This window comes from Sardina pilchardus, chromosome 7, assembly GCF_963854185.1.
Source record: "Sardina pilchardus chromosome 7, fSarPil1.1, whole genome shotgun sequence".
In the NCBI taxonomy this organism is placed as follows: Eukaryota; Metazoa; Chordata; class Actinopteri; order Clupeiformes; family Clupeidae; genus Sardina; species Sardina pilchardus.
The window spans coordinates 18,931,141-18,952,207 of NC_085000.1; the positions used below are offsets into that span (position 1 = coordinate 18,931,141).

Below are 21,067 nucleotides of genomic sequence, written 5' to 3' on the forward strand. Positions count from 1 at the left end.
TAATAGCCTATAAGAAAACTAATCTAATCCTGGTTTATATTGACTTGTTAAATGTAAGCTTCCACAGCAATGCGCCTTTATTTTTAAGCAATCTAATACGTTCAGGGAAAAACTCTGTTGAGGTTTCAAAAAAGGGAAAAAAAAACAAGTTAGCCAACAACTGACAGTGTGAACTTGAAGTGCTGTCTCGTATCTCTAAAGAACAGTGAGTTATTAGGTTACACCCCCAGGTGCAAATAGTTCAATGTAGCCTACACGGACTTAAATCAGTGCCAAGTCATTGTGTGATCGCAGGTGTGTTCTTTCTGTATTTTCTGAGTGTCCCATGTGTTTAAGTGGCATTTGTACTGTCATAGCCATTACGTAGGCTATGTTTTGTGTATGTTAAGAATTAAAGAGGCGGTGTGTGGGAGAGAAAAGATATAGGCCTAGTGCTTACCAGAAAACACATGAAGCATTTGCCTTTTTTGTTGTTAGCGAATGCTCCTAAGCCCATGGGTGGGAGGGAGGTGGACAAATGCGTTGTAGGCTATTTACAAACTAAACTTTTATGATGTAGGGGGCATATCCTTTCCTATTTTCAACCAGTATTCATATTATTAATAAGACGAAACAACATCTCATCTTTATCTTAAGATGATGTCATTGCCACTGAAAACGTAGGAAATACCGGAAGAGTGGTTTTGTAGTAGTGGTGCCGCCTGTTTTGTCACAGGTGATGTTCCAAAAACATAGGACACAGTAAGCGGAGACAGCCAGCGCGTCTTTCTCGTTTGCAACATTTAAGAGAGGTATGTTTATGCTATTTTAACGAATGTTAACTACTGTAGCCTACACACGTGTCAACTTCAAATGATAATAGGTCATCAAAAATCAAAATAGCTGTAGGCTACTTAAAAAAACGATGCCGTGGTTTATGATAGGCTACATGAACGACTTGAGAACACGAGAAGTCATTTAGCAAGTTACGCAAGCTATGCCATGATTTGGATAAATGACCTCGTTGATAACTTATTTCTTTTTTTTTTTTAAATGTCTGTCGACTTGCATGTTACGAGACTACGTTGGAAAGCTGGTATCCTAAAGCAGCACAGAGTTGGCTGCTTACTGTACATGTCCCATGCCACCAGTTGCTGCTATTTGTGTTACCACTGTAATACATAGGAAGACTTCGCCTATTAACATTAATTTACTTCGTCCCAGGACCCAGGCAGCTCAATAAGTCTATTCATCCAGCGGTCTGCACCCGGACATGTTACGGCAACCTTGGACACAGAATAACACGCATCAATAGGTGAGTCAGATCTCCCCTCCAGAGGCAAGCGTGCTGACACCAGAGGTTTCTGGCTTTCCTTATTCGCTCTGTAAATTGTAAATTGTACAAGTATTTGATTTGATGCAGTTTTTTTCAAAATGCAGTGCTCTAATATTCAGGGGGGCTGTAACGGTAAGAGTCTGCAGTCAATTCTACTTTATGTCAGCGTCATGCCAGTCATTTCCTGTAGATAAAATGGTCAGGATGTTATGTTGTCACTATATTGTTGCTCCAATGTAGCCTACTCAGAAGGCTGTACCTTTTTTGCAAAATACTACCCTGAGGCAACAGTGCAAGAACAGGCTGATGTGGTGCACTGAAGAGGAATGTCAGGGAAGCAGATGGGACAGGCTATGTAAATTATATAGCTGTCTTTAAGTGTTCAGACACATCCACTGACAGGCTAGGCCTAGGCTACTTTCTGTTTCAAGCAAGGGGTCAAATTATGAAACAAGCTACATCAGTCAAAATAGTTAGTCAAGCCAAAATAGGAAGTGTCAGTAATGAGGTTTGATAACTGAAGGTGGAGTTTGTAATGTGTCAAACCACTGTCTCTTTCTCTTTGTGTGTGTGTGTGTGTGTGTGTGTGTGTGTGTGTGTGTGTGTGTGTGTGTGTGTTTTTGAGGGGTGGGAAGTGTGCCAAAAATATGATAGAATTCCTGCAAATATAGATCACTGGGCTCCAGACATTTGTCTTATCATGGAAAAACAACTAGTGCAAGTTACAGAAGTGCAGAATGAAAAAAAAAAGAAAAAAGCTTGTGTCATCTGGGATTATGGTGTGATGCTCTGCCAATCCCATGCCCCTGGCATAGCTGGCATGTGGCCAGACGGGTAAAACAGTCACAGAGAAGAGGAAAGATCAATCTTTTCTTTCGTAGGATGAGAGAGAGAGAGAGAGAGAGGTTGGGGATATGGCAAGGACAGCTGGCTAGAGGACACAGTGGGTGCCTCTCAACATCTCTCCTCGATCGGTCCTCCAGGCTCGTTCCCACTGATCTATAACTAACACTGGATAGACTACCCCATTGTTGCCGCCCCATCATTCTTTATCTAGATCAGTGGGAACAAGAACCGAGGAAGGAAAGGAGGCTGTATAAAAAGACGAATGACAGGCACCCTGAGTGTCCAGGCTGCTGCCTGCTCAGACAGTCAAGCGGTGGTGGGGGCTCCACAGCACACTTGGGGTGCGCCGGTCATTTAGCTCTGAGAATAGCCAGACACACACTAATGAGTGTTGGCCTATTAGGCCGTGAGCCTGAGGCTATCTGGAGCTAAGGCGTGGGGGAGATGTCAATGCTCAGTGACAAGCACGTCAAAATGTCAAAGCTTCTTATAGACATGATGTAACCACATATCCTGTGTGACAGGAACATGCACAGATGCCGATTGCCCCGTCGACGCTCACTGAAACACACACAAAAAGAGACATTCTCACGCCCAAATAGTTGTGCATGACCGAAAGCCAGAAGGTTACTCGTGTAGCAGGGTACGTTTCATTCTTTACTAATTGCCTGCATGTGACTTTTAGTAGCACACAATAAACAACTGGCTTAAGGGCGCTGTAATGACATGCTGAGGAAAACCAAACAAAAAAGTTGAGATCGCTCAGATATTCCCGGGGGGACTTTCCCAGTCTCGTGATGTTTGTGCATCAGGTAGGCAGCTGCTAAATTAGTGGGTGACTCCTCTGTCTGTGTGTGTGTGTGTGAGTATGAGTGTGCAAGTGTGACAACACTTTGTGTGCCCCACACTGTACTGACAGTTCTTTTCCAGGAAGTGGTGTGTCAGTTGCAAATGAGTCTGCTGTGAAACGGTACAGAAGGAGTTGAACTATAAGGCTATAACTATAAGGCTGAAGTGAGAAATTGAGCAACTGAAACTCTCACTTGATTTTTATCATATCCAAATAAGGATTCATTGCTGCTGTAACAGACCTTCCTGTAGACCACAGATCACGTCCAAATGTCAACAACTATCATGACTAACAGCATCATTAGATAAGACAAACTATGCCACACAAACTACAGGTATTGTTCGGCTTCAAATATGTTTGTGTGTTTGGTTGGACTAAAAATAACATCCACTCCTGCGTAGGTGGTTCACTGCCCAAGTCAGTATGAAAGGTGTTGAGAGTAAACAGAGCAGAGGGGGTGGGAAAGGGCAGGCCACATTGGGTCAGACAATGAGCCTGGAGTGGGGAGTCCATTCAGCAGGTGGCTGAAACCACCTAGAGGGTTCTGGGAGTTGGTTTTTTTTTGTGTGTGTGAGGGAGAATGGTGTTAGTACTGTATGTGTGTTAGTGTGTATTCATGTACAAATGACTTTCACAGGACATGAATTTCATTTCCTATAACCTAGAGAATTCTTCTAATCATTTCTAAAAGATGTTTCCCTCTTTTCAACATTGTCTCTGCTCTAATCTACTCATCTTTCCTTTGATAAAAGTAATGAATACAAGCCAATAAGCCTCACAAATCACACATCTGACCCATGATGTTTGCCCCATCAAGCACATGCAGTTTGTCATACAGCGTAATTGTAAAATAACCAAGTTACCAAACATAGTCAGTCACCATGATCAAATAGATCTTCAGCGTCCTGTATCTATGACCAGACAAAGTGTTGCCTTGCCAACAAAAATATTTTATCACCATTTGCCCTGATAAAGTTTTTAACAGCCTCTCGTTCTCTTGCATGAGGGAAGTACTGTAGCATTCACGTTATCAGTTTATCAGTGCCACCTCATCTCGGTTAGAGACAGACTGTTCCACTTGTGCTAAATTAACGTTCATATCGCTATGAGCCACAGTGTTGAGTGCTAAATTAACGTTCATATCGCTATGAATCACAGTGTTGAGTGCTGTCGTGTGATGCCAATACATATGGTCATCATGTTTGTGATGTCCATTTCACTTTCTCCGTAAATCCTTTGAAAGCTGAAAATGGTTTTAGAAGAGTGGTCTACTTTTTTACAAGTATATGTGTCACTCTCACATCTGGTGTAGGCAGTCCCATAGATTATAGTGGAGGCTGCTCATTGCAGCTTGCTCTCCATGACCAGAACGCCTGCTGTGACCTGCCAGTTAATCGTGCTGTTTTCATGATGTGCTTGTCTTGGGTAATGTTAGTCTTGGCTTTGATGTTTCCCAACTTCCCTCCTCAGTAGCTGTGCGTGTGCCCCCTGGAGCACTTACTGTAGCTGGGCTGTAGCAGGATGGCAGAGGCAGACAAAGCCAGTCCGGCGCATGCCCTGTTCGACAGCTTCGTCCAGGCCGACACCTGCAAGGAAGTGCTGGGCAGCTTTTCTGACTTGTGTCGCCACCTGGAGGTGGATCCACGCGACTACAAGCACTTTTACGGCAAGCTCAAAGACCGGCTGAACTACTGGAAGGCCAAGGCATTATGGGTGAAACTGGACAAGCGGGCTGCCCATGCCGACTACATGCAAGGCCAAGTGTGCTCCAAGAACAAGGTTAGCGTGTTCCTCTGAGCTATGTCCACTCAGCGCCAAAAGTGCTGAGAAGGAAACCTCATTTCCTCCTCTGTGATCCTTACTTGATATGCCTCCCTTTCCTTTGCTTCTCCTCCCTGTTCATGTCTCCCTCTTCTTCCTCCTCCTCATCCTCCCCCTCTTCCTCCTCCCCCTCCTCCTCCTCCTCCTCCTCCTCCTCCTCCTCCCCCTCTTCCTCCCCCTCTTCCTCCTCCTCCCCCTCTTCCTCCTCCTCATCCTCCCCCTCTCCCCCCCCCCTCTTCCTCCCCCTCCTCCTCCTCCTCCTCCCCCTCTTCCTCCTCCTCATCCTCCCCCTCTTCCCCCCCCCTCTTCCTCCTCCTCCTCCTCCTCCTCCTCCTCTGACCCTGTGCAGTGCCTGGTGCTGGGAGCAGGGCCGTGTGGTTTGCGCACGGCGGTGGAGCTGGCTCTGCTGGGAGCGCAGGTGGTGGTGCTCGAGAAGAGAGAGTCCTTCGCCAGGAACAACGTGCTCCACCTCTGGCCCTTCACCATCGTCGACCTCCGAGAGCTGGCCGCCAAGAAGTTCTACGGCAAATTCGCCACCGGAGCCCTGGACCACATCAGTGAGTGTTCTACCATTTTTAGGCCAGTGTCTGGGGATAGTGACCACAACTCGCATGAGAAGGGCAGAAACACCACCTTTCTAAAGATCTCCCACTCCGTGTGTGTGTGTGTGTGTGTGTGTGTGTGTGTGTGTGTGTGTGTGTGTGTGTGTGTGTGTGTGTGTGTGTGTGTGTGTGTGTGTGTGTGTGTGTGTGTGTGTGTGTGTGTGTAGGCATACGGCAGCTCCAGCTGATCTTGCTGAAGGTGGCTCTGTTGCTGGGTGTGGAGGTGCACACAGGCGTGGAGTTTCGGGGTCTGAAGGAGCCTTCGGGGAGCTCAGGTACAGTAGGTCTCCTGTCGGGGCCCTGGGTGCTCTCTTCAGATTTTTAAAAAGGCCATCAGGTTTTAATGGATTATAGTAGCTTAATCTACCTCTTCAAATGTAGTGAGCATTTTTCTAACTCAAAGCCACTTTTCTCTCTTTCCCTCCTCACATTCTCTGCAACCCCCCCTCTCTCCTCTCTCTCCTCTCTCTCTCTCTCTCTCTCTGTCTCTCTCTCTCTCTCTCTCTCTCTCTCTCTCAGGATGGAGAGCTCAGTTATCTCCTGCAGGCCACTCTGCTGCTGAGTTCCAGTTTGATGTTTTTATTTCTGCAGGAGGGGGGCGCTATGTCCCAGAGGGTGAGATCTTCTCCCGCCTCATCTCTCATCTTTCACAGAATTCCCCAAAACTCCCCAAAACTCCTCGCTCCTCCGCTCATCTCCTCTTGTCAGTCCTCCTCTTGCCTCCTCTTCTCTCATCCATTCTCTTTCTGTCCCCTCTCTTCATACGGTCCCCCTGCGCTTTTGTCTCATCCCTTGTTTTTTCCGTAATCTTCTGCTTCACCAACAAAAAGACTGTCATTCATTTCATATCCAACATTACAATTGCACTCATTGATGCACTTATTACACTCATTGATGCACTTATTGTGTTTTTTCATTTGTTGTTAGAATTGCTCTTAAAGAGACTCTATGCAACTTTTTCATAGTCATAAAATCGCTTAGAAATCGTTGTTTTGCTTGACTGACCAGTTTCAACGAAAACAGTAATATTTCCTCCCGCCCCCAGTGTCCCTATCCGCTATTGCAACCTTGCTGTTTCTGCAGGAGACGGAAGTCTGAAACGCGTAAGGAACAAGAAGAACCACGCTTGCAATTTATAAATATATATATAGCCTATATATGTATAAATATACACGCTTACTGTAAGCTGTAGGGGAAGCTCTGAAGAGAAATATGCAAGTATAAAACGAAAAGCGAAACCGAAACCGGAGATGAAACGCCAATCCTGCATAGTTTCTCTTTAAAAGCTTAAATGTTTTTACCATGTTGTAAGTCGCTTTGCCGTCAGCCAAATGTAATGTAACGTAATGTAATGTAATATCCACGGGCTACAATGGCACTCTGAGGCGGCTCCACAGCCATTGCTCGTGTGCAGTGGGGCCAGATGTGGCTGCTCTGGTGAGGTGACGCGGCGATCTGCCCCGTAGGGTTCCAGAGGAAGGAGCTGCGGGGGAAGCTGGCCATCGGCATCACGGCCAACTTCGTCAACCGCCACACGCGCGCCGAGGCCCAGGTGCAGGAGATCAGCGGCGTGGCGCGCATCTACAACCAGAAGTTCTTCCAGGACCTGCACACGGAGATGGGTGGGCACACACACACACACACACACACACACACACCATGTCTCTCTCTCTCTCTCTCACATACACACACACACACACACACACACACACACACACACACACACACACACACACACACACACACACACACACACACACACACACTCACACTCACACACACACACATACACACCATGTCTCTCTCTCTCTCTCTCTCTCTCTCTCTCTCTCACACACACACACACACACACACACCATGTCTCTCTCTCTCTCTCTCTCTCACACACACACTCTCACACACACACACACACACATATACTGTACACACACACACACACACACACACACACACACACACACAATGACCTCTAACGCTATTCTTATCCATTCTTCAGGTATTGATCTTGAGAATATAGTTTACTACAAAGATGATACGCATTACTTTGTCATGACGGCCAAAAAGAAGAGTCTGTTAAAGAGAGGTGTCATCAAACAGGTAACGACAACATACACTATCTCTCTGTCTCTCCCTCGCTCTCTTTCTCTTTCTCTCTCTGCCTTTTCTCTCTCTCTCTGCCTTTTTTATTTTATCAATCTTTCCTTTTTTCAATTAAATTCAACTCAATTCAGTAGAGGTTTATTGGTGTGACAAAAATAAACATTATTTTGCTGAAGCATTTCTAATTATACAGGCAGTTAGTTTTTACAAGGACAGAACATCATGCATCATTCAAATGCAACGTGTGTGTGTGTGGGTGGGTGGATGGGAGTGTGTGTGGGTGTGTGTGCATGACTGTGTTTCCTGTCTTTCTTTTACTCTGTCTGGCTGACTGGCACTTGTCTAACCTAAAGTACAGTACTCTGGTAAGACATCTTTGGCTCATGATTTTAATGTAGGTTCAATTAGCCTTGGACATACTTGAGATTTCTCACCCACGTTATTCCTGTGCCAGAGCTGGTTGCTATTTGCTAGAATGGTAAAAGGGAGCCTACTTTAGAGGGGGAAAGCACTTATTAGAGCTGCCATGTCTATAGCAATGACAATCCAAATAAAAGTAATAGGACACTCGAAATGGTTCTGGGCTTGTCAAATAATGGCAAGAATTCACATGTTCACTGAAGGATTCACATGTTCCCTGTTCTGGTCTTGTCCAATAATGGCAAGAATTCACATGTTCACTGAAATCTCTGGCTGTCATCTCTGTCTCTTCTTCTCAAAGCATTCTCTAATATGATCTCAGTGTCATGCTTACAAGATGCAACCACAAGATATGTACATACTTACAGTGTGTGCAATGTTGTACTGCTAATTTGAAGAAGCCATTTCACTTAACGTCTCTCGAAACTACCACAACATGATATGATTAAATTATGGAGCAGAAGTGACTTGTGTGGCATGTCTCTATATCCTCTTCTTTATGTAAACACCTTGTACTATATGGGATACTGTTTACATTTTATGAGCATCTTATTGAGTTTTGGCTATGAACTGTTGGGCACTAACACCAGCAGAAGAGCTTGAAGCTACTGTATGCTAGGCCTACTGTATGTCAAGATTCAGTCAAGAGATTTTAAGTACACTAGGATTTCCATAACTCATTTCCTTTTGAGGACTGGTCCGTAATATAAATGACACAAAGTTTATTGTGTTTAAGAATATTCATGCATTCTGAGTTTTGAGAACTTCTGAGGCCAGATGAAAAACTATTCTTTAATAGAACACTTGAAATTAAACCAGAGTTCCTTCATCACTTTAGATCAGTTTGAGTCTCTCTGTGTATTAGTGTGCATTTAATGAATTTGTGCAGTTTGTTTGAAAATGTCAACAACAAGAAGAAAGCCGAGCTCACACAGCTGAATGCTGTGCTCCTCGCGTGTCTCTTGATAATGTCTCTCTCTCTCACACACACACAAACACACACACCATCTCGCTCTCTCTCTCTCTCATTCTCTCTCTCACACACACACACACACACACACACACACAGCTGATTGCTGTGCTCCTCGCGTGTCTCTTGATAATGTGTCTGTCTCTCAGGACTTCAGCGATGCTGAGCAGTTGTTGGCCCCGGGTAACGTGTGCCAGGACGCTCTGATGCACTACGCGTACGACGCCGCCGATTTCTCCACCGGCCACCTTCTGCCCGACCTGGAGTTTGCCCGTAACCATGCCAACCGGCCAGATGTGGCCATGTTTGACTTCACGTGCATGCATCGTGCAGAAAACGCCTCGCTCGTCAGGGAGAGGAAGAGCAAGAAACTGCTGATGGCCCTAGTGGGGGATTGTTTGGTAGAGGTACTTACACACACACACACACACACACACACACACACACACACACACACACACACACACACACACACACACACACACACACACACACACACCAGGGGTGGCAATCAGCATAGGTCCCACAAGTCAATAATAATATTGCATATTGCATAATAATATTACATATATTTGCATGATTCTTGACACTGTTATGAAAATGCATAATGACACATTGGAGTGTTTCAACTTTGTTTACTGCAAATGAGATCTTCTCTTATCTAATGACATGAAAGTTTCACAACTCTGCTCAGCTGTCTTCAAAAAAGACTTCTAAAGCCTTTAGATATTATGATGGCAAAAAAAGGACCGCTGCAAATTGAATCTGGTGTTTCAGAAAGCATGCTCCATGCTCAGAGTCTTGCAAATGGTTTGCTAAGAATACACATCTAAAATAAACGGGCAGCCAGGCCCTGTCTTTCACCTCAAGCCAGGACAGGAAACCGATGAATCACAAAGAGCAAATAAGTGCTGAGCAACAGCAGAGGAATATTAGCATTCAAAAATGAACCGCTACACCTCATTATAGACTTGCGCTACAGTTTAACGGAAATAGATGGTATCGTACACACATGCAAATGCATATAGCAACCTCACCCAAGTCTTTTCACATTCAGAAACCCTGTTATATGTGATGGCATACACATACAGCCATACAGCCGTGTTGTTATGCATTTTCTCCTTATTTGTCTCATTTTTTTTCTCTGTTTTTCTATCCCTCTCTCTGTGTGTGTGTGTGTGTGTGTGTGTGTGTGTGTGTGTGTGTGTGTGTGTGTGTGTGTGTGTGTGTGTGTGTGTGTGTGTGTGTGTGTGTGTGCGCGCGCTCGGGTGCGCTCGTGTGCACAGCCATTCTGGCCTCTAGGGACTGGTGTAGCTCGCGGGTTTCTTGCATCACTTGACACGGCGTGGATGGTGAGGAGCTGGGGCAAGGGAATGGCTCCCCTTCAGGTCATTGCAGAAAGGTGAAGAAGCACCCCCTCTTTACCACACTCACACTCTCTCTCTCTCTCTCTCACACACACACACACACACACACACTTGTGAAGCAATGCAAAATGCACACATCCTGTCCCACCTATCCTGCACCCACCATGACAAAAAAAAGCGACTGGAGTTGGATGAAGGCCATGTTCCCATGTTCCCATGTTCTCATGTCTCATGTGCGTGTCTGTCAGAGAGAGCATCTACAAGCGGCTGTCTCAGACCAGCCCAGAGAACACCAACAAGAACTACGCCGGCTACAGCCTGAACCCCTCCACCCGCTACCCCAACCTCAACACGAGCGCCATCTCACCCAACCAGGTACTGAGACAGCCGTGCTCACACTCACACTCACACGTACACCACACACACACACACTCACGCGTGCAATGCCGTGCATGCACACGCTCGCTCACACATACTTTGACAAGGTGTGAACACTTTTGGAAACAAACAGTGCATAGGTGCAGTCACAAGTCATACTGTATGTGTCACCAAAAACAATGCTGCTGCCTCCCAAAGAACTATGTCCAAACCTTAAAGTCTCTAGGTCTGCCAGACCAGTCATGGAGTCTCACATGCAATTCCTTCAGATGACAACAGGAATCCTTGTGCCAGCCAGCCTACTTGCAAAGTGCAATGCTAGTCTGCTTACTAGTCTGCTTTTGCAATATTTATAATTAAGTTCATTCTTAACATAAATATGACTACTCATATAAAGAGGAGATAATACCAGGATAAGTGTAGATAAGTGTGGTAAGTGTAGTAAGAAACAAATGTGAAACTCTAACGTGAGTGTGAGTAAATGGATTGAAATGCATAAGACAAAAAGAAAAATGTCACTGTGGTGTGTGCTGGAGAGGGGATGCTTTAGAGCCAGAAGCACTTTTTATATCCCAGCAGGTCAATTAGGAAGCAGAGCACACACACCTGCCCACTGGGCTCCAGCCCTGCAGAGCAGACAGCCCAAGAGGACCCAGGGCACAGCACACACACACACACACACAAACACACACACACACACACACACACACACACACACACACACACACACACACACACACACACACACACACACACACACACACACACACACACACACACACACAGGGCACACACAGGGCACACACACAGGGCTGGGTTTGCACAAGGTGCCCAGTCTGCGTCTGCGTCTGGGGTGCTTGGTAGAATGTAATATTCATGAAGCTCAGTTATAATTGGCAGTGAGCAGGCATTCCATCAAAATAGGCCCACAATGATTATCACCTGGAATTGGAATTATAACACAGTTTGCATTGTATATATTATGTATATTTTGTACGGCCACTATTGTGATAGCAGTCATATAGGGATTGTCAAAGTTTTTTTTTTTTTCGTTATCAACTTTCTGACTTTTTGATCAAGGATTCCCGAGACTCCTAAATACCGGGGCACATGAATTTGGTAGGCATGTAGCCCCATTAGACTTTTACGGAAATGTTTTGTTTGGTATCCTATGCGGTACATCTACAGTAGTTATTTCGGTTTTGTGCTGTAATGGATCAATATTGTTGGAAACATATTGTGATAATATTGGATTATGAATGTGATCCTCACCCTTACTGTGCTAACAGTAGGCCTGTTAGCAGTTAGCACGTCTTTGAAAATATATAAAAAAAGAGAGAAAATCCATCTAAACTGAACTACCTCCTCACCTAAAGAGAGGCCACTTCCTGCCACATTTCATTGGAAATGAGTTGCAGCAGCATATTGTTCATTAATTTACGATATTCATCCATTGTCTAATACTCCTAACTAACGTGTGTGTGTGTTTTTCACTTCTGTTTGTGTGGCATGGAAATGTTAGGTACAGCATCTGTATGATCGTGCAGACCTCTCTGCAGAAGAGAGCCGCAAGAGAACGCTGAAGCAAACGACTCGCCAACGCAATGGTACATATACACACACACACACACACACACACACACACACACACAGAAAGAGAGAGAAAGAATTCTTGTTCATATACATAAGAAACCTGTTCAGTGTTCATATACATAAATCCCACATGCCCAATATACTGGATCAGCTAGGGTTCCATAAAACGTGTTCTTGATGTGTTGGCAGTGTCGGGTAGTGCCACTCTGGGTAGCCTGCTGAAATGGTGCCAGAGCAACACGAGCGGGTACAGGCGGGTGAAGGTGCGGGACCTGAAGGAGTCGTGGAGGTCAGGACTGGCTCTGTGTGCCCTCATCCACCGCTTCAGACCAGACCTCATGTGAGTCTTACACACACCACTCAAACACACACACACACACACACACACTATCATCCACCGCTTCAGACCAGACCTCATGTGAGTCTTACACACACCACTCAAACACACACACACACACACACACACACTATCATCCACCGCTTCAGACCCGACCTCATGTGAGTCTTACACACACCACTCAAACACACACACACACACACACACACTATCATCCACCGCTTCAGACCAGACCTCATGTGAGTCTTACACACACCACTCAAACACACACACACACACACAAACACTATCATCCACCGCTTCAGACCCGACCTCATGTGAGTCACACAGCTCTTACATACACCACTCAAACACACACACACACACACTACTGTATCATCCACCGCTTCAGACCAGACCTCATGTGAGTCACACAGCTCCTACACACACCACTCAAACACACACACACACACACTATCATCCACCGCTTCAGACCAGACCTCATGTGAGTCTTACACACACCACTCAAACACACACACACACACTATCATCCACCGCTTCAGACCAGACCTCATGTGAGTCTTACACACACCACTCAAACACACACACACACACACACACACACTATCATCCACCGCTTCAGACCAGACCTCATGTGAGTCTTACACACACCACTCAAACACACACACACACACACACACACTATCATCCACCGCTTCAGACCAGACCTCATGTGAGTCTTACACACACCACTCAAACACACACACACACACCACTCAAACACACACACACACACTATCATCCACCGCTTCAGACCGGACCTCATGTGAGTCTTACACACACCACTCAAACACACACACACACACCACTCAAACACACAGCTCTTACACACACCACTCAAACACACAGCTCTTACACACACCACTCAAACACACACACACACACTATCATCCACCGCTTCAGACCAGACCTCATGTGAGTCTTACACACACCACTCAAACACACACACACACACCACTCAAACACACACACACACACTATCATCCACCGCTTCAGACCGGACCTCATGTGAGTCTTACACACACCACTCAAACACACACACACACACACACTATCATCCACCGCTTCAGACCAGACCTCATGTGAGTCTGCTCTTACACACACCACTCAAACACACACACACACACACACACACTATCATCCACCGCTTCAGACCAGACCTCATGTGAGTCTGCTCTTACACACACCACTCAAACACACACACACACACACACACACTATCATCCACCGCTTCAGACCGGACCTCATGTGAGTCTGCTCTTACACACACCACTCAAACACACACACACACACACACACACTATCATCCACCGCTTCAGACCGGACCTCATGTGAGTCTGAGGGGCCACTCAGCTCTTACACACACCACTCAAACACACACACACCCACTATCATCCACCGCTTCAGACCAGACCTCATGTGAGTCTGAGGGGCCACTCGGCTCTTACCCACACCACTCAAACACACACACTATCTGGACATCGCTTTGTCTGAGACCTCATACGTGTGTGTGTGTGCGTGTGCGTGTGCGTGTGCGTGTGCGTGTGCGTGTGCGTGTGCGTGTGCGTGTGTGTGTATGTGTGCATGCATGTGCATGCATGTGTGTGTATGTGTGTGCATGCATGTTTGCTGCATGGTGCTCCACAGGAACTTCTCCACCCTGGATGAGTCCAATGCAGCCTACAATAACCAGCTGGCGTTTGACGTGCTGCAGCGAGAGCTGGGCATTGCCCCAATCATGTCTGGGGCCGACATGGCGAGCTGCGCCCAGATCGACCAGCTGTCCATGATGCTGTACCTCTCTCAGATCCAAAGTGCCTTCTCCAAACGGGCGCCACCTACAGGTCAGCAGAATGGTACTGCACACAAGGATTGTGTTACCTCCGCCAAGGAGGTTATGTTTTCATCAGGGGTTTGTTTGTTTGTTTGTCTGTCTGTCTGTCTGTCTTTTTGTCTGTTTGTTTGTTAGTTTGTTAGCAAGATAACTCAAAAAGTAATGGATGGACTTAGATGAAATACATCGCTTAGTGGTGTAATGGCATGGTATGGCCACGTGGTGGCGATCTGAATAGGAAGAGCAATACAGGCGGAGGTCTGCACTCTCTGAGTGCTTTTCTAGTTCTGACTTGCAGACTAGTTGTGAAAGAGACACTCAGTGAGAGGCTATTGTCCTCTGTGGTCACTAACTGGGAATTTACACCACAGCTGGCTTTGAAGCTCAGTTTTCAGTCACCTGTTTAACGTCCATGTATTGTTAGTGAAAAAATTATCTTAGAATCGTTGTGTCAATTTACACTACTTTATTAAAGACGTCAATTTGTCAATTTGCACCAGCACATATTTCAGCTGATAAAGGTAAAGGGAAGCGTATTCTTACACTCTCCCTCTATTTTTAGAGCTTATGTGAAGCGCACAGGTAGATCAACACATGACTAAACACAGTGCTGCGTTAGAGAGGGAGGCAGGTGGAGGAGAAGAGGTTGTGCAGATGATGCCTCAGCTGCTTTCGCTGTCGTTTTTGCATCATAGTGACATCTCAAACCACATCTAATGCAGAGCTCCCAGATGCCTTTGAACTCATTAAAGATTTAGAAGGACGGCATCCAGCACAGAGGCAATAGAAATGCCTTTTATTTTGAAATCTGATTGATGGAGAATGTGCATATTGCTAGATTTGTTCTGAGATGAATTGTTATAAGTTACGTGTAGTTTTTTTCTGTGAAATGAGTTTCCCACTTTATACACATATAGTATAGCATATAATTTCACATCCATCAAACACTTTTTTTTTGTCTTTTGGAAACATATACCATATGAGGTAGAAATAAGGAAAGAAATTGTTAGGAATGAGGTATACAAATGAATATGCCTTATTAAATAATGCCTCCAGGCTCTCCAGCTTTTAGTAAATATATCCTCAGGTGACTTCAGAGGACGACTCTGTGCAGGGTAGGAGTACAGTACAGTGCGACTGGCCCTTTAAGAACCCTTCCCATCATGCACTGGGGGTTTGGTGGGGGCTGGTCCATGGGCTCAGCTGAGCGCTGCGAGAGAGAGAGAGAGAGAGAGAGGGAGGGAGGGAGAGGGAGAAAGAGAGAGAGAGAGGTAGAGAGGGACAGGGAGAAAGAGAGCGAGGGAGAGAGAGGAAGAAGAAAAGAGAGGGAGGGGGAGAGAGAGAGAGAGAGGGAGGGAGGGAGAGGGAGAGTGAGTGAGCGGCTGGGTGTGGGGTCGTGCTCAGCAGCATCAGCGCGGCTCATCTAGCGGGAGGAGCGCGGGGCACGGGCGACATGCTGCGTGGGGCGGGGGCGGGAGAGCATCACTCGGCTGCAGCGCGCGGACACACACTCACACACACTCCGCTGCCCTGCTCAGGGGAAGGCAGACCAGCGCGGCTCCCATAAACAGGTATGATTGACTGAGAAGGGCGTGTATGAGTTTGTGTGCGTGTGTGTGTGTGTGTGTGTGTGTGTGTGTGTGTGTGTGTGTGTGTTTTTCTGGATTGCTATGAAGACTGGGCAGGGCAGGTAGTGTGTTGCTAGCAAGGGAGAGGGAGAGGGTGGTGGGGGGGGGGGGCATTATAATCATACTGTAAACACGACACCTAGTACAAGCTGTCAGTCACAGAGGGTTGTCATGCGTGTGTTTGTGGTAGGGGTCTCTGTGTGTGTGTGTGTGTGTGTGTGTGTGTGTGTGTGTGTATGTGTGTGTGAAGTACCGGATTGCTGAGTGAGTGTGAGTGTGTGCTTAATGCTGACATGAGGAGGCAGTCTTACTGGGAGGAGAACCATGGCTATTGATCGCAGTGCGTTGGAAATGAGTTAGCAGCATATTTAACTGTGTCGAGAGAGCAGGAGTTGCCAATTAAACGTGTAATAGATCAGCACTCACTCACACACACACACACACACACACACACACTCAGTGCGTGCGCACACACACACACACACACATTTCTTTTTATGTAAATAGTTTTGATTTTGTTTGTTTTTTGGGGGTTTTATGGGGTATATTTAGTAAAATCGCCATTGAAATCAGTCCCGCTGATTTCTCAAAGATAATGACATTGTGAATCCCATGTGCTGTTGACGTGGCACATGCTAGAGTTGCCATGCTTGTTTTTATGTTTACTCGTGTCATGACCTCCTGGAGGTACTCGTTTGTGTCACCGGGGTTGCAATGAGGAAATATACTAAATATCCCATTGTTTGTGGTCTGGGATTGAGGTCTACAGAAGATAAGAACCCTGTGTGTGTGTGTGTGTGTGTGTGTGTGTGTGTGTGTGTTTGTCTTGTAGATGAAATCAGTCTGCTGGCGCCCTCCAAGCCACTTTCCCTTTTCACCGCCCGATCGGCCGTCAGTTTCCTGAACAAGCTGAAACACAACTCCCTGCAGCGCCGCAAGGTACCAGCACATGCTACACACACACACACACGCACGCGCACACACACACACACACACACACACACACATACACACACACACACACACACACACACACACACACACACATACACATACACATACACATACACATACACACACACACACACACACACACACACACACACACACACACACACACATACAGTACACACACATACAAATACATAACATGTAATAACTTGAGATGCAATAGACACAAGCATTATACTGTATTTGACTATACATTGTGCACACTCAAGGCCAATGTACACATGCATGCTCTTAATACACACACACACACACACACACACACACACACACACACACACACACACACACACTCACAAACAGCTCTGTTGTTAGTGGTTGGAATGTAAATAAAAAGGCTGTGTTTTCCTACGGAGCAGAATGAGGTTAGGCAGAGTGCAGGTAGGCACTTAACCATTTCAGCTGCGTTATGCAACGCCTGTGAGCAGCATTCACTGGGAGACTGAGATGCAGAAGCAGGGGCAAGGGGCAGAACTCAGAGCAGGGGCAGAAGCAGGAGCAGGGGCAGAATCAGCAGCAGAACCAGCAGCAGGGGCAGGAGCAGGAATAGGGGCAGGAGTAGGAATAGGGGCAGAAGCAGGAGCAGGAGTAGGATTAGGGGCATGAGCAGGAGCAGGAGCAGTGGCAGTGGCAGAACCAGGAGCAGGGGCAGGAGCAGAACCAGGAGCAGGGGCAGAATCAGCAGCAGGGGCAATAGCAATAGCAGGAGCAGGATGTTTTGCTCCAAGAGGCGTGTGTGCGGTGGCTGGCGCTGGGCTGCTGTGCTGTGCTGTAGCTCCGTGCCGGCGCTCCCTCGGCAGAACAAAGAGGCGGAGGGGTTTTGATCTTCCCAGCGCGCATCACTTGCAGCCACGGCCGCCCCTTATCTGCCGAGGAGCAGGTGGCACAGGGATCTCACGGCGGCCCGCTTCTTTAGGAGGCCTTTTGTTGTGCCGTGCCACGGATATATAGCGTGGATCAATTATTTAACGCCACAATTCATGTCCTTGGTTCGCCTGAAGCGGCCACAGTCATGGCTGTTAAACCGCTCCCCTCCTCATGCTGTAATAAATGTTACGGTGCCAGTGGGAACGGCGACGGTTCGCGTTCTAGGACGTAAACGTCGCCGTTTATTTCTAGTTTCGAGGTGCAACTTCCGACCGCCCCACCCGTCCCTCCTCAAGCAGCAATAAAAGCTGCCTCAACTCGGGCGCTCGTTGCGTAAACAACGCCGGCCTCCTTAACGACCACGCGTCCAAACAACAGCCCCTCTGTACAAACCACACGCGAAAAACTCCCATCACGAGCCCCCCTGTGCGCGATCGCAGCCAATGAGACGCCTCAGGTGCGAGCATATGGCCAATCAGGACCCTCCCTTCGGAGCAGATGATGGTGATGATGAGCGGGGTGGCGGCGGTGGGTTAAGTCATTGTTTATTTTGAGCCCTCTGTAACGGGGCGTTATGTAACGGCCCGAGGCGACTGCGCTCATGTGACTCCTGCTCCACAGGATAGCCTGGCTGCAGAGCGGCAGAAGAAGAGTACGACGATGAGGAAGGAGGAGGGGGAGGAGGAGGAGGTGAGTTTCTCCTCCCCGCACTCACACTGTGATCTGCATGCACGCATATGTTTGTGTGTCTGTGTGTGTGCGCGCGTGTGTTTGTGTGTCTGTGTGTATGTTTGTGTGTGTGTCTGTGTGTGTGTGTGTGTGTGTGTGTGTATGTCTGGGTGTGTCTGGGTATGTGCGTGTGCGTGTGCATGTGTGTGTGCGCGCGTGTGTGTTTTTGTAATATTGTTTATGGCGTGTGCCATCACCTTTGCAGTGTTTTCCCACTGACCTGTGAATTTCATTTGCTAGTGCGTCATCCTGTGTTGTCCTGGTTAGCACTCGGAGTGTGTGTGTGTGTGTGTGTGTGTGTGTGTGTGTGTGTGTGTGTGTGTGTGTGTGTGTGTGTGTGTGTGTGTGTGTGTGTGTGTGTGTGTGTGTCTGTCCCAACTCCAGAGAGTGGCCCCTCCCCTCACACTGGGGGGCAGGTGCTGCCCGATGGACACACACAGCTCACACACCTGCTCTTCCCTCTCTCCACGTCCAACTATTTTATTATTGCTCTTTCTTTCGCTTGCTCTCTCTATTCTCTCTCTCTCACTCTTTCTCACGATCCCTCACTCACATGCACGCACGCACACTCACTCTCACTCACTCTCACACATGAAAAGGTAAGTGAGCCATTCGCCCAGAACAAAGCCATGATGACAGACGTCTGTAATGGATCGAAGGCACCGAATGACTCTGCAGTTCAGCTGAGCCCTGGAAATGAGAGACCAGTGAACCAGCAACGCAACGCCACGGCTCTGGAAAGTGGACTCTACTGGACCGGTCTTCTGAATGCCCCCCCCCCCCCCCCCCACGCCGGCGACCCGAGTTTGATTCCCGCCCTCGTGGTCCTTTCCCGGAATCCCACCCCACCTCTCTCTCCCACACACTTCCTGTCTCTCTTTCCTATCCTATCTGATCAAAGGCATAAAAGCACCCAAAGCAAATATACTTTAGGAGTATGTGACTGTGTTCTCACGCTGCCCACTGCTGTGTGTGAAGTGCTCAGTGCTCAGTGCTCTTCTCTTCTCTTCTCTTCTCTTCTCTTCTCTTCTCTTCTCTTCTCTTCTCTTCTCTCCTCTGCCCTGACCCGTGCAGGCGGCGACCCCCGTTGTCCCCGTGACCCCCCCGACCCCCCCTGACGGGCCCGAGGCCCCCCTGGACAGCGAGGTGTGCTGCTTCTGTAGCCAGCGGCTGTACGTGCTGGAGCGGGAGAGCGCCGAGGGCAAGTTCTTCCACCGCAGCTGCTTCACCTGCCACCGCTGCAGCGCCACCCTCAGGCAGGGAGGCTACTCGTACCACCAGAGCACCGGTCAGTTCTGAGTTCAGATCCCAGCACAGATAGGTAGAGCAGGGGACACTATCATGTACACATGCTTTAACTTTGGCTAAAGATGATTCTGCACTTGGCATCATGTTCATGTATGATGATTCACTAAGGTCTTTTAAAAAGTGTATTAAATATGCATATGTTGTTGTTGATATTTTATTAATAATGTTAATATATTATATTTGTTCATGTTTGCACCTTCAGTGTTGCATGTAGTGCAATAACAGGCATATATTTGAACTTGGCCTTTTCGAGTAGACCTTGTTCTATTTAGTCTGGTGGGTGTGCTGGTGTGGTGAGGTGAGTGTGTAGGCCCCTGGCGTGCGCTGTTGTTGTGGTCTGTTGAGACTCGTACAGCTGCTGTACCTGTAGTCAGTCCTGAGGAGACGGCTGGCCCTCCGACACTCTCCACACACACATACAGGAGGGGCTCAATTATTCAGCCGCGCTGCGCCATGAAATATGGATGCACCTCCCCGCTTAAAGTTCCCCAAGTTTAGCAGGAGCAATGGCATAGCAAACTGTGTGTGTGTGACTGTGTGTGTGTGTGTGTGTGTGTGTGTGTGTGGAGGAAGAGGGAGAAAGGAAGAAAGAGTGTGTGTGTGTGTGTGTGTGTGTGTGTGTGTGTGTGTGTGTAGGATGAGGGAGAAAGGAAGAAAGAGTGAGTTAATGTGTTCTGTTCTGTTTGGTGTGTCTGCAGGAAGGTTCTACTGTGAGCTGCACTCTGAGGAAATGGAATTGGGCCACAGGAATCTGTCCACACTCTCAGAGGTACACACCTACACACACACACACATACACACACCTACACACACACACCTACACACACACACACACACACACACACACACACACACACACACACACACACACACACACACCTACACACAGACACCTCAATTAGATGAAAGGTAAACACAGATGTACAGTCCAGACAAGTATGTCACTCTCTATCTCTATCTCTCTCTCTCACACACACACACACACACACACACACACACACACACACTCAGGTACAATGTCGTTTCCTACCACTGATGTAATCACAGCGCTATCC

At 47.3% G+C, this 21,067-nt stretch overlaps 1 protein-coding gene across 7 annotated transcripts in view; it reads left to right on the forward strand.

Annotated features, from left to right (window-relative positions):
* Positions 1-595: 595 nt before the first annotated feature.
* mical1 (microtubule associated monooxygenase, calponin and LIM domain containing 1) overlaps positions 596-21,067 on the forward strand; it is a 29,119-nt gene continuing 8,647 nt past the window's right edge. For 2 of the 7 annotated variants that reach the window (XM_062541067.1, XM_062541069.1), the window contains exons 1-18: positions 596-791; positions 1,204-1,294; positions 4,482-4,790; positions 5,182-5,389; positions 5,602-5,709; positions 5,954-6,049; positions 6,901-7,056; positions 7,431-7,531; positions 9,074-9,331; positions 10,211-10,326; positions 10,540-10,666; positions 12,192-12,276; positions 12,452-12,602; positions 14,286-14,494; positions 16,933-17,039; positions 18,597-18,665; positions 19,779-19,992; positions 20,711-20,781. In XM_062541067.1, coding sequence (XP_062397051.1) covers positions 4,533-4,790; positions 5,182-5,389; positions 5,602-5,709; positions 5,954-6,049; positions 6,901-7,056; positions 7,431-7,531; positions 9,074-9,331; positions 10,211-10,326; positions 10,540-10,666; positions 12,192-12,276; positions 12,452-12,602; positions 14,286-14,494; positions 16,933-17,039; positions 18,597-18,665; positions 19,779-19,992; positions 20,711-20,781 — 2,334 coding nt within the window. In that variant the 5' untranslated portion in view covers positions 596-791; positions 1,204-1,294; positions 4,482-4,532. The remainder of the gene's footprint in view (positions 792-1,203; positions 1,295-4,481; positions 4,791-5,181; positions 5,390-5,601; positions 5,710-5,953; positions 6,050-6,900; positions 7,057-7,430; positions 7,532-9,073; positions 9,332-10,210; positions 10,327-10,539; positions 10,667-12,191; positions 12,277-12,451; positions 12,603-14,285; positions 14,495-16,932; positions 17,040-18,596; positions 18,666-19,778; positions 19,993-20,710; positions 20,782-21,067) is intronic. The other 5 variants (XM_062541072.1, XM_062541073.1, XM_062541068.1 and 2 more) reach the window with 4 other exon arrangements.